Source organism: Leucopleurus acutus (assembly GCF_964270905.1).
Source record: "Leucopleurus acutus genome assembly, chromosome: 15".
Lineage (NCBI taxonomy): Eukaryota > Metazoa > Chordata > Mammalia > Artiodactyla > Delphinidae > Leucopleurus > Leucopleurus acutus.
In genome coordinates this window covers 32,305,584-32,318,450 of record NC_139157.1, presented here as the reverse complement: position 1 = coordinate 32,318,450, position 12,867 = coordinate 32,305,584, and the positions used below count along the sequence as shown (strand labels likewise).

At 38.4% G+C, this 12,867-nt stretch overlaps 1 protein-coding gene across 6 annotated transcripts in view; it reads left to right on the top strand.

Annotated features, from left to right (window-relative positions):
- L3MBTL3 (L3MBTL histone methyl-lysine binding protein 3) overlaps nt 1-12,867 on the top strand; it is a 114,473-nt gene that overhangs the window by 20,964 nt on the left and 80,642 nt on the right. For 3 of the 6 annotated variants that reach the window (XM_082855702.1, XM_082855701.1, XM_082855706.1), the window contains 5 exons: nt 41-156; nt 8,197-8,308; nt 8,685-8,759; nt 10,200-10,359; nt 11,507-11,639. In XM_082855702.1, the coding sequence (XP_082711828.1) occupies nt 55-156; nt 8,197-8,308; nt 8,685-8,759; nt 10,200-10,359; nt 11,507-11,639 (582 nt within the window). In that variant the 5' untranslated portion in view covers nt 41-54. The remainder of the gene's footprint in view (nt 1-40; nt 157-8,196; nt 8,309-8,684; nt 8,760-10,199; nt 10,360-11,506; nt 11,640-12,867) is intronic. The other 3 variants (XM_082855703.1, XM_082855705.1, XM_082855704.1) reach the window with 3 other exon arrangements.

Sequence of the window (12,867 nt, the reverse complement as noted above, 5' to 3'; positions counted from 1 at the left end):
GTAGAATATTTAAGTGATATGCCCTTTTTTCCTTTTCCAGGTTAAAAAAAAATCATGACTGAATCTGCCTCTAGCACAAGCGGTCAAGAGTTTGATGTATTCAGTGTTATGGATTGGAAGGATGGAGTAGGTACATTACCAGGAAGTGATTTAAAGGTAAGCTGTCTTTATTACATAAAATTGTGTGTGTGTGTTTATTATTAAAATGAATTTGAGCACATATGTGAAATAAGGATTAAAAGCATTAAGCATAGTGGCTGTAGTTTTATATGATGCTTGGTCCTCAGCATCTCAAGATGATAAACTGCTGGTGGTTTGGCAGAAGCCTTTGTCAACTGGGGTAGGGGACTTAGAAGTATTTCTGCAGTCTGTACGCATTTTGTAGAAATTCATGTATAGCTTCAAGGAAGATGGTTTCAGGTTTTAGTCTATCAGGATGGCCAATAAATGTAAAAGTGGTAGACTTAGAAGGTCTAGCTTTGTATATTTTTTGTAGTAATGGGCTTTGTAACTTGAAGTGAAAAACCACACTCCCTGTGTCCTAGTTTTCTTATTTTAAAACTGGATAATGTTAAAATATTGAATAAACAGGACTGTTCACCTCCCTTAAATTATTTATACTGTAAACTGTAAATATGGATTTTTGTGTAATCACTTGTTCAGAAGCTGGTCCTTCCTGTAAATGAGACTGCTTTTGTATAGCTGAGAACCCTCCTCAGAGAGCACTGCTTCAGTCTGCTCCTTTTCCCCAGCCCCCCAAAGCCACTCCAGGACCACATCTGCTGCACCCTGGGACAGGGTTGTGCAAGCACCCACCTGGAAAGTCAGCCACCCCACCTCTCATTTCTAATTTGCTTTTGCTCTGATCCTGTCTCTGGGACCTTGAACCTGTCCGTGGCCCTTTAGACTTTGTGTTTGTACTTAGTCACTCAGGTGTTTGAACATCCGACCTCCCTCACTGGCCGTCTCTTGGCTTGCCTTGCTGATGCTTGGCGTTTTGGCCTGTTCTTGAATAGAAATTCCTGCCCCCTAATATTGACTTCTTGGAATCCAATCCCTTTTAGTGGCCGCTTGACAAGTATCTGAGCCAAAACTGTTCTAATCCATCCTCAGTGGTGAGATTTGGACAGTTCACCTCTTGTTGGAAAAATACTTAGATTTTAGTTGGTTTAGGTTTAATTAAGTGCAGTGTGCCGACACATCTATCTGAGTTTAGTTTAACAAAAATATTGCAGTGAGGTTTAGTGAAATATGGAAAGGAGATTCAGTTTTTAGTTTTAGTTCTATGTGACCTTGAACAAGTCAGTTAATCTCTTTGGGGCCAATTTCCTCTTTGGTAAAATAAGGAATTAAATGAATGCCAAGGGTTTTATCTTCTCTAACATTCTCCAAATGTTCATCTGGATTAGATATGATGGAAATAGAGTGCTGAAATTTTTGAGAAAGAAAAACTCTTCAAGATTCTGATAGTGTCAGCCACATAATTAGCTAAATGAGCTTTGTTATTTAAATTCTAAGTTTCACAATCTTTATCTGTAAAATGGGGTTATAGGATCTATGTCATAAGCTGGTTATAAGGATTGAAAAACATAATATATGTAAAACACTTAACAAATTGTATCTTTTCTTGCTTTATGGTATATTATGTAAACTGCCTTTTTTTTATTGCTTCAGCGTCTTATTTTTCTTATACATTTTTATTCCTTCTGAATGGCTTATTTTTTTTCCCATGTAGGTGGATGATGAAATTTATAATTTTTGTTCAGTTAGATTTTGACAGTAGAGGGAAGTCTCCATCCCTAAGAAATTTAGATTGCCTAAAGGTTTTCTAAGCAATGGATTTTAGGAATTAACCTATTACTTTTATAAAGGTAATCAGATAATTAAGCCACTTAGTGGGTATTATCATCTGGGTTATTTGATTTGACTTTTAGACTCATCTAATTACTTGGGTAATTGCCATGTATCCAATTCACTTTATCTGCTGTTGACAGATACCCTATTTAAAAAAATAATTTAAAAAAATTTTCTACTTTATAACCCTTTTTATCTGAGGAGATTCAAAGACTAGCCAGTTGATTATATTGCTTAGGATATCTGACTCATTTGCTCCTCGTATTACAGTTTGAGCTGCCTAAGAGAACTGATTAAGCAATTGATTTTTCATAATTAAGTTATTGGAAAGAACTTTGAATAAATCATGCAGTTTACTCTCCTGCATCATGCTCTGCCTATTTGACACTGGAAGCTTCTCTTTTTTAATGGGCGAAGGCATGTGGCTTTCTTAATGTGCGATCCCTAAGACAACCCAGCTGAGGTTAATTCAGCTAATACGTAGAAGTTGGTTTCTTATCATGGGAACAGGTTTTAATATGCTTCAGTTTATTGCCATTTTTTTTTTATTGCCATTTTGAAAGAACTTTTCTCTGTAAAAGCCTCATGACTGCTGGTCAGTCAAGTGATATCGCTCTTCTGCTTAAAATCCTTTAGCAGTTTCCTGTATCCTTCGGGATAAAGTTCAAACCCCTTAAGTTTAACACAAGAGTTTTTTGGTGGTCTAGCCCCTACTTTCCTCTCCAGCTGCATCTCATTTCACTTCTCTGTGCCACCCTGTTTCCAGCCCAGCCAACTAGCTCACACCTTGGTCCCTTTTTACTGGTCCCTGTTGCTGGCATCCCCATTCCCCCCTTCACACTGGGCTAACCAACCCTTATATAAAACAGAGCACAAAATCTCCTTATTTGGGTGCAGTAGCAGAAAGAATAGAGAATTTATTCTCTGGTGGGCACTTAACCTATGTCTTTTAATTCTCTTATTTAACCCATTTGGGGGAGTTTCTGTCACTGTTGTCAGTTTACAGATGGGGAAACAGAGGCCCGGAGTGCTTAAGTCACTTGCTCAAGCAAGGTCAGACAGTGCGTTACTGGCAGAACTGGGTCTTAAAACCAGGCTTTTCTGATTTTAAAACTGATTTACTTACCACTACTATTCTACTAACAAGAGAAACGTTTTCATATCAAAAGAGATGAAAGGGAAATGTTACAGCAATTTAGAGGAGGTATTATGTTAGCTGGAGGGATCAGGAAGGCTTTGGAAGCAGATGTCATGTGAGGTTTAGGTGCCTGAAAATAGGTGGGAAACTGTGTGAAGACTTTTGGGGGCAGGGATGGGAGGAGGGAGAGAAAGGGGCATACAGAAGAGGGGCTAGCATCCAAAAGTATAGTGTTAGGGAAGAACAACAAGTGTCCACCGGACCTCTTGAAAATATTGTAGTCATTAGCAAGACATTTTTACTTAAACAAACTTTGTAAACTTTACTGTTGCCTAATTTGTTCCTTTAAAATGCAAATCTGTGTTTGTAGATTAATATCTCAGGGCCAGCTGTAAGAACAGGCAGGCGACTAAGTGGTAAGGCTTGTGGAAAGATGCATGGTAGGGCTTGCTGTCCCTAAGCGATTCTCTGCCTAAACTTCTTATGATTTCTGAAATTTATCTGCAGAGAATTATTCCTCTGGGTTATAAGGATTTAGTCTTCCAGAGTCCCTCAGTAAAATGTCAGTACACTCCTGAGAGTGATAGCATCTTATCTCAAAAGAATAGTTGCCACTTAACCAAGAGCAAGACCCAGCACCAGTGATGCAGAAACCCAACTGGAAAATTCACTGCGCTCTTATTGCAGGGTTTTGCCTTGTCTTGTTTGACGTTCAGAACAGTGTAGTTACTAAATATCTTTGTCCTTGAAACAGATTGCTAAGTAGAACTCCTATTTCAACACTGAAAGTAATGAAAACAGTAATCTCAGCAGTGTCTTTTAATGATCTATTATTAAAGATAGGCACAAATAGGCTAAAGATCCTTTGCCTCTATAAGCAAAAATAAAGAGAATGAATCAAATAAAAGGTAGCTTAAGCCAAGACAAACAAACGAAACCTTTTCAACCCCTTATATATTTCAGGCGTAATTGTTTTCTGATTGACCTACATGTATCCACTAACCGAAGTTACAGTGTCAGCTGATATGCTTGATTTGCTTAATAAAGCCCTTTTGTAAAGTTTATAATTTTGACATTCTTGATTGTAGAATGGAGTCAGTTGCTAATTTTTTATAGTGCTTTTTAGATGTCTAGGTTAAAAGAACTAATAACTTAAAAAAAAGTGATTATATCAAGTTTCTATAGTTGCAGCACCATTCATAAAAGCATTACCAATTTCAGAATTTGAGTATTTTATTGGGGAAAAAAATGTTAGGAAATGTGTCAGTCTTTCTGGAATTTCATCAGTGGAACTCAGTAATGTTAGCAGCACCTAACTAACAGCCTATGCTGTCCAACATTTTTTACAGTAGTAATATTGTGGAAGACAAAAAAATTGAGTTGTCAAAAAATTGATCCCTGTGTCTTTTTTGCATATGATAGGATACTTTAAAAACACTTTGAGGTTAATTTTTTATTATAAGTTACAGGTGTACACTATAGTGATTCACAGTTTTCAAAGGTTATACTCCATTTATAGTTAATATAAAATATTGGTTATATTACACATGTTGTACAATATATCCTTGTAGCTTATTTTATACCTAATAGTTTATACCTCTTAATGCCCTACCCCATGTTGCCCCTCCCCCCCCACTGGTAACCACTAGTTTGTTCTCTATATCTGTGAGTGTGGTTCTTTTTGTTATATTCACTGGTTTGTTGTATCAATATTTTTTAGATTCCACATATGAGTGATACCATATAGTATTTGTCTTTCTCTGTCTGACTTGTTTCACTTAGCATAATGCCCTCCAATTCCATCCATGTTGCTGCAAATGGCAAAATTTCATTCTTTTTTATGGCTGAGTAGTATTCCATTGTGTGTGTGTGTGTGTGTGTGTGTGTGTGTGTGTGTGTTTTATATGTATATAATATATAGTATGTGATATACATATCTCCCTCACATCTTCTATATCCATTCATCTGTTGATGGACACTAGGTTGCTCACATATCTTGGCAATTGTAAATAATGCTGCTATGATCATTGGGTTGCATGTATCTTTTCAAATTAGTGTTTTTGGGTTTTTGGATATATTCCCAGGAGTGGAATTATTGGGTCATATGGTAGTTCTATTTTTAGTTTTTCGAGAAACCTCCACACTGTTCTCCACAGTGGGTGCGCCAATTTACACTCCCATCAACAGTGTAGGAGGGTTCCCTTTTCTTCACATCTTTGCCAACATTTGTTATTTGTATCCTTTTTGATGATGGCCATTCTGACAGGTGTGAGGTGATATCTCATTGGGGTTTTGATTTGCATTTCCCTGATGATTAGTGATGTTGAGCATCTTTTCATGTGTCTATTGGCCATTTGTATGTCTTTTTTGGAAAAATGTCTATTCAGTTCTTCCGCCCATTTTTTTAATTGGGCTGCTTGTTTTTTGGTGTTGAGTTGTATGAGCTGTTTATATATGTTGGATATTAACCCCTCGTTGGTCATATCATTTGCAAATATTTCCTCCCATTCTGTAGGTTATCTTTTCCTTTTGTTGATGATTACCTTTGTTGTGCAAAAGCTTTTACGTTTAAATAGGTCCCCCCTTTTATGGCCTTTATTTCCTTTGTTTTAGGAGATAGACCCCCCAAACTATTGCTATAATTTATGTCAAAGAGTGTTCTATGTTTTCCTCTCGAAGTTTTATGGTATCCAGTCTTACACTTAGGTCTTTAATCCATTTTGAGTTTATTTTTATATATAGTGTTAGAGAATGTTCTGATTTTTGAAATAAAGTAACTTTGGTTAGAGTAGATTTTTAAATATTTTTCAGGGTTATAGGATGCCTTTGAGAATATGATAAAACTTATAAACTCTATCCCCAGATAAATATATATGTGCCCTTGGGCTTCCCTGGTGGCGCAGTGGTTGAGAGTCTGCCTGCCGATGCAGGGGACACGGGTTCGTGCCCCGGTCCAGGAAGATCCCACATTGCCACGGACTGGCTGGGCCCGTGAGCCATGGCCGCTGAGCCTGCGCGTCCGGAGCCTGTGCTCCGCAATGGGAGAGGCCACAACAGTGAGAGGCCCGTGTACCGCAAAAAAAAAAAAAAAAAAAAAATATATATATATATATATATATATATGCCCTTAACCATAATTTTGCATATATTTCCTGAGATTTATCAACCCCTTAAGTCCGTCCATGGGTCCCTGGCTTACGGGAGTTAACTGTTTCCCTAAGTGCACTGCATCTTTACTTTGTGCTTAGACTGTAGGTCAGTTACTGTCAATAACTATCACGAGAGGGAAAAGATAACTGGAATTAAGTGTTGTGATGTGGGAATATTACCTTTTAACTTTGAAAGTATTGGAACCTAAAACTCCCAGGTGTCATAGGTCTGAATTTTGATTTGAAGATTCCACTCAGCTGTGTTCTCTTTCTCAGTGTTTGAAATGCCAAGGTGTAGTTTAGCAGCAATTTGAAAATTTAAGCCACAGGACACTTTCTGTGTAATGTAAATGTTTTGTGCTATTTCCCACATTTTGTATTTGTCAAAAAAGTTTAAATTAGCATCAGCATATAATAAAAGTAAACTTACTTACCTGGGCTGATGCCAGTTTTTAAAAATTTTTCATTCAGAATTGATTTTCTGCCATAGTTTTTAACATCATCAATTAATAATCATGATGGCTTGGCTTTTCTACTCTTGCCCAGTAGATGGTACTGTCAGCTTTATTTTGAAATATTCTGGTTTCAGAGTTGGTCATTTAAAATTTTATTTTTTTTAAAAAGTAAAGTTATTTTTAGCTCTTTCCCTTCCAATTGACTTTTTACCACCTCCTAAACTGACATTTTTAGGTGAACCCACTAGGTTTAGTATATACATGTTACCTGGGAACTTGTATCTGGAATATGAAATAGGGAGAAAACATTTTCACCTTCCGTAACTATGTCACTTGTTCAGTCTAGAAAGCTTTTAATAATTGTAGACTATGTGCAGAAAATTGTTTAAGGTGCTATTTTCACCTGGTGGAAAGAATAATTAGTTGTAAATTTTGCTTATGATGTTTCTGACTTGTAGTCTGAATCTAGTTTGGTAAAATAAATCATTCTGTTGGCATGTTGACCAAATAGATTTTTAGACTGGGAAGTGGAAGGCCTTATTTAAATACTTCATATTTGCATGCTCATCTATATTTCTGTGAGAGATCTAAAAACTTTAAGCCGAAAGTTTTATAATCCTTTTGAATTTTGAGCTTTCTGGCTCTTCATCCCGTCAAGATTAGTGGATCCCTAATGTCATTCTGTTTTATGGAAAAACAGAAGGAATACAGAATAACTTTGACCTTCATGAAAGTGAGAGTAAACCTAGCTGTTTCAAAGAGAATGGGGCCCCTGCACACAGGTAGTGGTTAAAAGTCTTCAACACGTAAACTGTATGTCCAGGAGATTGCAGAAGAATACTTGGTTTGAGGCTCTCCATGAGGTGAGAGGAAATTTTCAATATTTGGGGTCAAAAATGCCCATGAAATCAAGATGCCCTTACTTTTTAGTGATAAAATTGGCCTGAAGCTAGTAAGCTTATTCACATCTCATAGATATTACCAGTGGTTTAGTTTAGGAGGACTAGAAGTGAATGAATATAACAGAGAATTCTAAAGAGCAGTGAAAGAAAGAGGAGGTAAGGGCCGGGGGTCCCATGACTCATGCTTAGCCTTCCTTCCTCATATCTTGGAATATGGGGATAGGGACATGCAAGTCACAGTTTCTAGAATGATGATTTTCCTGCTCTTTGAACTAGGTGAACTTGGGTGAGACAAGTTGATTCCTGGGAAAACAGTAATTCTCCTTTTACTAACTTTGATCATCAAATAAGCAGTAATATGAAACAAGAAAAACAGTCGTAGCAAAAAAAAAAAACAAACAGTGTTTGAAATTATAAGCCATATAAGTGAGCTGGCAACTCCATAGGACAGTGCAGGGGTGGTTGTTTGTATCCTTAAGAAGTTCTTTGTTGCATTGTTCTATTCCCCCTTCCTGAAATTCCAAAATTGGTCAATGCAAAGGGCTTAATAGTGGTAGTGGGCTTTTCTGGATACAATTGTTGAAATTAACTTTATAAAAACGTAGTTCATTTGCTTAAAGACTACATGTGCCAGCCATTAAATGATGACTTTTCTGAGCACTTTTGTCAATTTTGCCTCTTTCTACTATTATCGCTAGTTCCGTGTAAATGAGTTTGGTGCCTTGGAAGTTATTACAGATGAGAGTGAGATGGAAAATGTTAAAAAAGCAACAGCTACCACAACTTGGATGGTACCAACTGCTCAAGAAGGTAAGAACAGGTCATCTGCATTGTCCTTTCTTTTTTTTTTTTTTTTGAAGAGTTTTAATGTAAGAATATCTAAGGTTTTATGATAGGCTGGAACTTTGAAAATCCTGGGTGATCTTTGTGTCACATATTCTTAGGTAAATTTCTATGACGAAACTAATATGGAACCAGCTTTTATATTTTAAAATAACTATAAAGTGTCTTCTTTCTTTATGCCAGATCTGTCATAGCATTAGGTTAATTGGAAATTATCAAGTAAATCCATGTTGTGATAGCCTACCCAGGTGATTTAGCCAAAAGCCTGCCACTTTTTTCTCATCTACTCCGATGGTTGTAACTAACACCTATATGCTGATGACTCCTAAATCTATATCTCCAGCCCCGACCTCTCCCCCGAGCTCCAGGCCCGTATTTCCACCTGCCTACTGGACATCTCCACCTGGATGTCCCACAGGTACCTCAAACTCCACATGTCTGAAATGCGATTCACTTTCTATTTCTTTCTCCCCTCCCCCCAACCTGCTTTTTCTTCTGTAGCCCGTAATATCAATTGATGGTAGCACCATCCACCCAGTGGACAAGCAAGAAGTCTAGGAGTCATCCTGAATTTGTTCTCTCCCAGCCCCATAGGCTGTTACCTAATCCTCTTGGTTTTTATTTCTTAAATACATCTCAGATCTGGCCTTTTCTACCTGTTATCACTGCCACTGCCTTAGTTGAGGGCCTAATCACCTCTCACCTGAATTACTGCAGACGGGCTCCTAAAGAATCACTCTGCTTCTGATTTCCCCCAATTTATCCCACACACCGAAGTCAGAGGACCTTGTGTAGATTGCTTATCTGACACTTCACCAACTTCTTATTGTCTCTTTAGCAAAACAGACAAAGATCTGGGTGACGCGCACCCACCTGCTTGCTTTGTGTCTTTGCTCTCTGTTCTGTTCTTTGTATGCTGTGTTCTGACAGGGCCAGCAGCACTGAATTACATAAAATTCTCCCAACGTATCATGCGGTTTCATACTTTCTTGCCTTTTGTGCTCATGCTGTTTCTTCTGGCTGGGATGCTGTTTCTCTCTTTGTCCAGTTGGTAAATTCCTCTTTGGCCTTCAAAACCCTGTTGAGGCTTTATATCAGAAAATCTTTCCTTGACCTCCCCCCGGGAAGGATGAGTCACTTCTTCCTCTGTACTACTTCTGGAACTTGTTCATGCTTCAATTATTGCATGTATCACATTTTATTATAAATATTGGTTTTCTTGTCTGTCTTCTCTTCTAGACTGTGAGCTCTCTTGGGCAAGGTCTCTACTGTCATCAGTGTCTAGCGTAAATTGGTGCCTAATAAATGTTTGCTGAATGAATGATTAGCCTAACGATTCAAGCAAAAGGAAATGTGAGCTCCTAGACAATATGGATAATTATGATTTAGGAGATCTTCTGCATTAAAAGTAAAATAGAAAGATGTTGATTCAGCCCATTAAGTAAAAGAGTCACTCATCGAAAACACGATAGAACATAGATAACCCTTTTAAAATTTTGTCAAAAAGGTACAGCTGTATAGGATTCTATGGATGGTTGGTTTCATCTTCTGAATTTAGTGACTAATGAAATTTTCTTCATTTTACTTTGAACTCTGTAGAAAAGGCCTTGGACAAGCTTTTGTTTACCTGTTCTGAAGAATTTTTTTGTGTGTTATGTAAATAATTTGAGTGATTCCTGTCAAGCCCATCCTCTTCTCCCTCCCAAGCGCTGTGTGGTTTGATCATGCATTCATTCATTCAACAAACATTATTCTTTTATTGTGTTGCTAACAAAATTATTAGAAGAAAAAGTCTAAATGTGTTTTGCAATGATTTCTGTCATGGTTTTAACTTTTTTTTCTTCTTTTCGTCTTCTAGTCTTTTCCGAGAAGACTGGGATGCCTTTCAGGTTGAAGGATCCAGTGAAAGTAGAAGGGCTTCAATTCTGTGAGAACTGTTGTCAGTATGGCAACGTAGATGAGTGTCTTTCTGGAGGAAACTATTGCAGCCAGAATTGTGCTCGGCATATCAAAGACAAGTAGGTTTTTGCCCCCATTCCATCTATAAAATGAGTTTTAGAGTCCAAGGTCCTGGTGCTTGGGAATACAGAGGTTTTGTGCTCTCTGATGTCTGTCATCCAAAAATATCTTTTTTCCCCCAGAGACTTTCCCTTTGGAGACACTTGGACCCTGATCCCACTACTGGACTGGTGTCTTTGGTCATGTCTGAACTGAGTTGTGCTGTTCACGTCCTAGCTGCAATACAACCTCTGCCTCTTTCTTTATAGCCTTTTGTTTACATTAATTTTATCGCTCCCCAGCCAAGAGTATTTAGATTTCTTTGGGCTACATACACATTTTAATGATACTCATGCTTGTGGAAACACACTTTTGTTTATATTTTGGGAGGTCTTAGGTAATTCAGCTAAAACTCCACAAATGGACTGAAGCTTCCCCTGACTGAGAATCCGCTGAATGGCCATATTGAGTAGTGTGGTAGTTGTGTTACTGCTGATCTCAGGATGGACTGAGGATTCCGAGTCAGGGCCGTCAGCTGTGACTGACGGTGGTGTGACTGCCGTTGGGAACTGTCTGACGAGGTCAGCTTATCGCCAACAAGGTGTATTTCCTGTGCCTACTTGTATACTACAAATGAATGACTTGGCATTTTATGTTTGAGTGGAGTTTCCCATGTGTTTCAGTCAGAACAGGCTGGAGAATTGTCTGTTTTCGTTAGCCACCTGATGTTTTACAAAGTTACACTTGGCCTTTTTCAGTTGGACTTGGCATTCTTAATAATTGCTAGATCCTTGCTTTAAAATTGCCCCTGAAGACTAGAATATCTCTAAATAATCGATTCTTTCATTAGTATGGATGGCAGCTGTGGAAGACAAATAATTTTAAACTTGTTAGAACCTGTTTCACCTGTAGTGCTGGTGCCCTTTTAAAATTATATCATTAATTACATAATTATAATAATTATATAAATTAATACGTAAGCTAATTTCCACTTTCTGTCTTGACAGTGTTATACATGAGGGTGGTTTGAAGTGTCTCTTATCTATGATCTGTACACCATTCTCCTGGTGGTTAAATATTTTTTTTAATGAGTTTTGCGTTGCTAATCAGCGCGCAGATATTTGATGGGTATTGTCTCCTGTCACTTTTTTGGGTTTATAAATTCAGCAGAGATCAGAAGGAAGAAAGGGACGTGGGAGAAGACAATGAGGAGGAAGATCCTAAGTGTAGTCGGAAGAAGAAGCCCAAGTTATCTCTGAAAGCGGACTCCAAAGAGGAGGAAGAGCGAGATGAGGAGACGGTTAGTACCCACAGGGCCGCGCCTTCGCGGGTAGCACCGCGGCCCAAGGCACCGGCTCTGGAGCCAGTTACCCGAGTTCACATGTTGGTTCCGTGACCTTGTTTTACCATCAGGAGGTTACCCACCTACCCTCTCTATGTCACTGTCCTCATCTCGAGGTGGGAGTTATAAATAGTAGTACCCCTTCCTCAGGGTGAAGAAGTAGGATGTTCTGGAATTTACTGCTGCAGTGAGAGAGGCACCAGGAGAACCTTCAGTTGCGCGAATGAATTTTAGATTCCTCTTGACAGCAAAATGCCAATCCCATTTTGGTAAATTGCAGACAGATCTCATAAAACGATGTGAGTAGGTATAAAATGGCAGATGAATGTCAGGTATATTTAGCTAAAACTAATTCACAGTATGCTAATTAAAACATAAACATCTCCTCTCTAAAATATTTATTAGTAACTCTATATGAAAAGAGAGCTTTGAGGTCTCAAAGCATTTTCCTTAAGATCAATATTGAGCAACGATGATTGGCTAGTCACTGTTTTAGGAGTTGGGAATGCAGGGATGAATAAGACAGCAGGAAGACAGGGTTTCTTTTCTCAGGGACATTACATTCTTGTTAAGGGGACATAAAATTAACAAAATAAACAGGGGCAGTATCAACCTGTGATGAGCGCTATGCCGAGAATTACAGTAGGGCATTAAGATGATCTGACTGCTCTAAGTTGGGTTATCAGGGAGGCCTCCTAGGGAGGGTGGCTTGGACAGTGTGATCTGAATGATAAGAAGGAGCCTGATGTACAGTTGGGAGTGAGAAGCCCCGTGGGGCAGTGGAATTGCTAGGGAAAAGACCATAAGGTAAGAATGCGTGTAGCATGTTTTGTTTAAGGAAATAAAGAAGACAAGGTAGTTGAGCCTTGAGGGCTAGGGGAGAAGGGAGTAAGATGAGGCTGAAGAGTTGTGTGTGGTCCAGGGCTTTATGGTAAACCAGAGTAATGGGTTTGCACTTTATGCTGAGTATGATAGGAAGCCATTGGAAAGTTGAAGGCAGGGGAATACTTTGATAGGATTAATGTTTTAAAATGATCACTCTAGCTTTGACATGTGAGAGCAAGAGTAGAATCAGGGAAACCAGTCAGGAGTTTATTGCAGTGACTAAATAAGAGGGCTGTTTAAGATAGAAGTCGGCCGGATTTGAGATAGATGCTAAAGGTAGGGTTGTCAGGGTGTGTGAGGG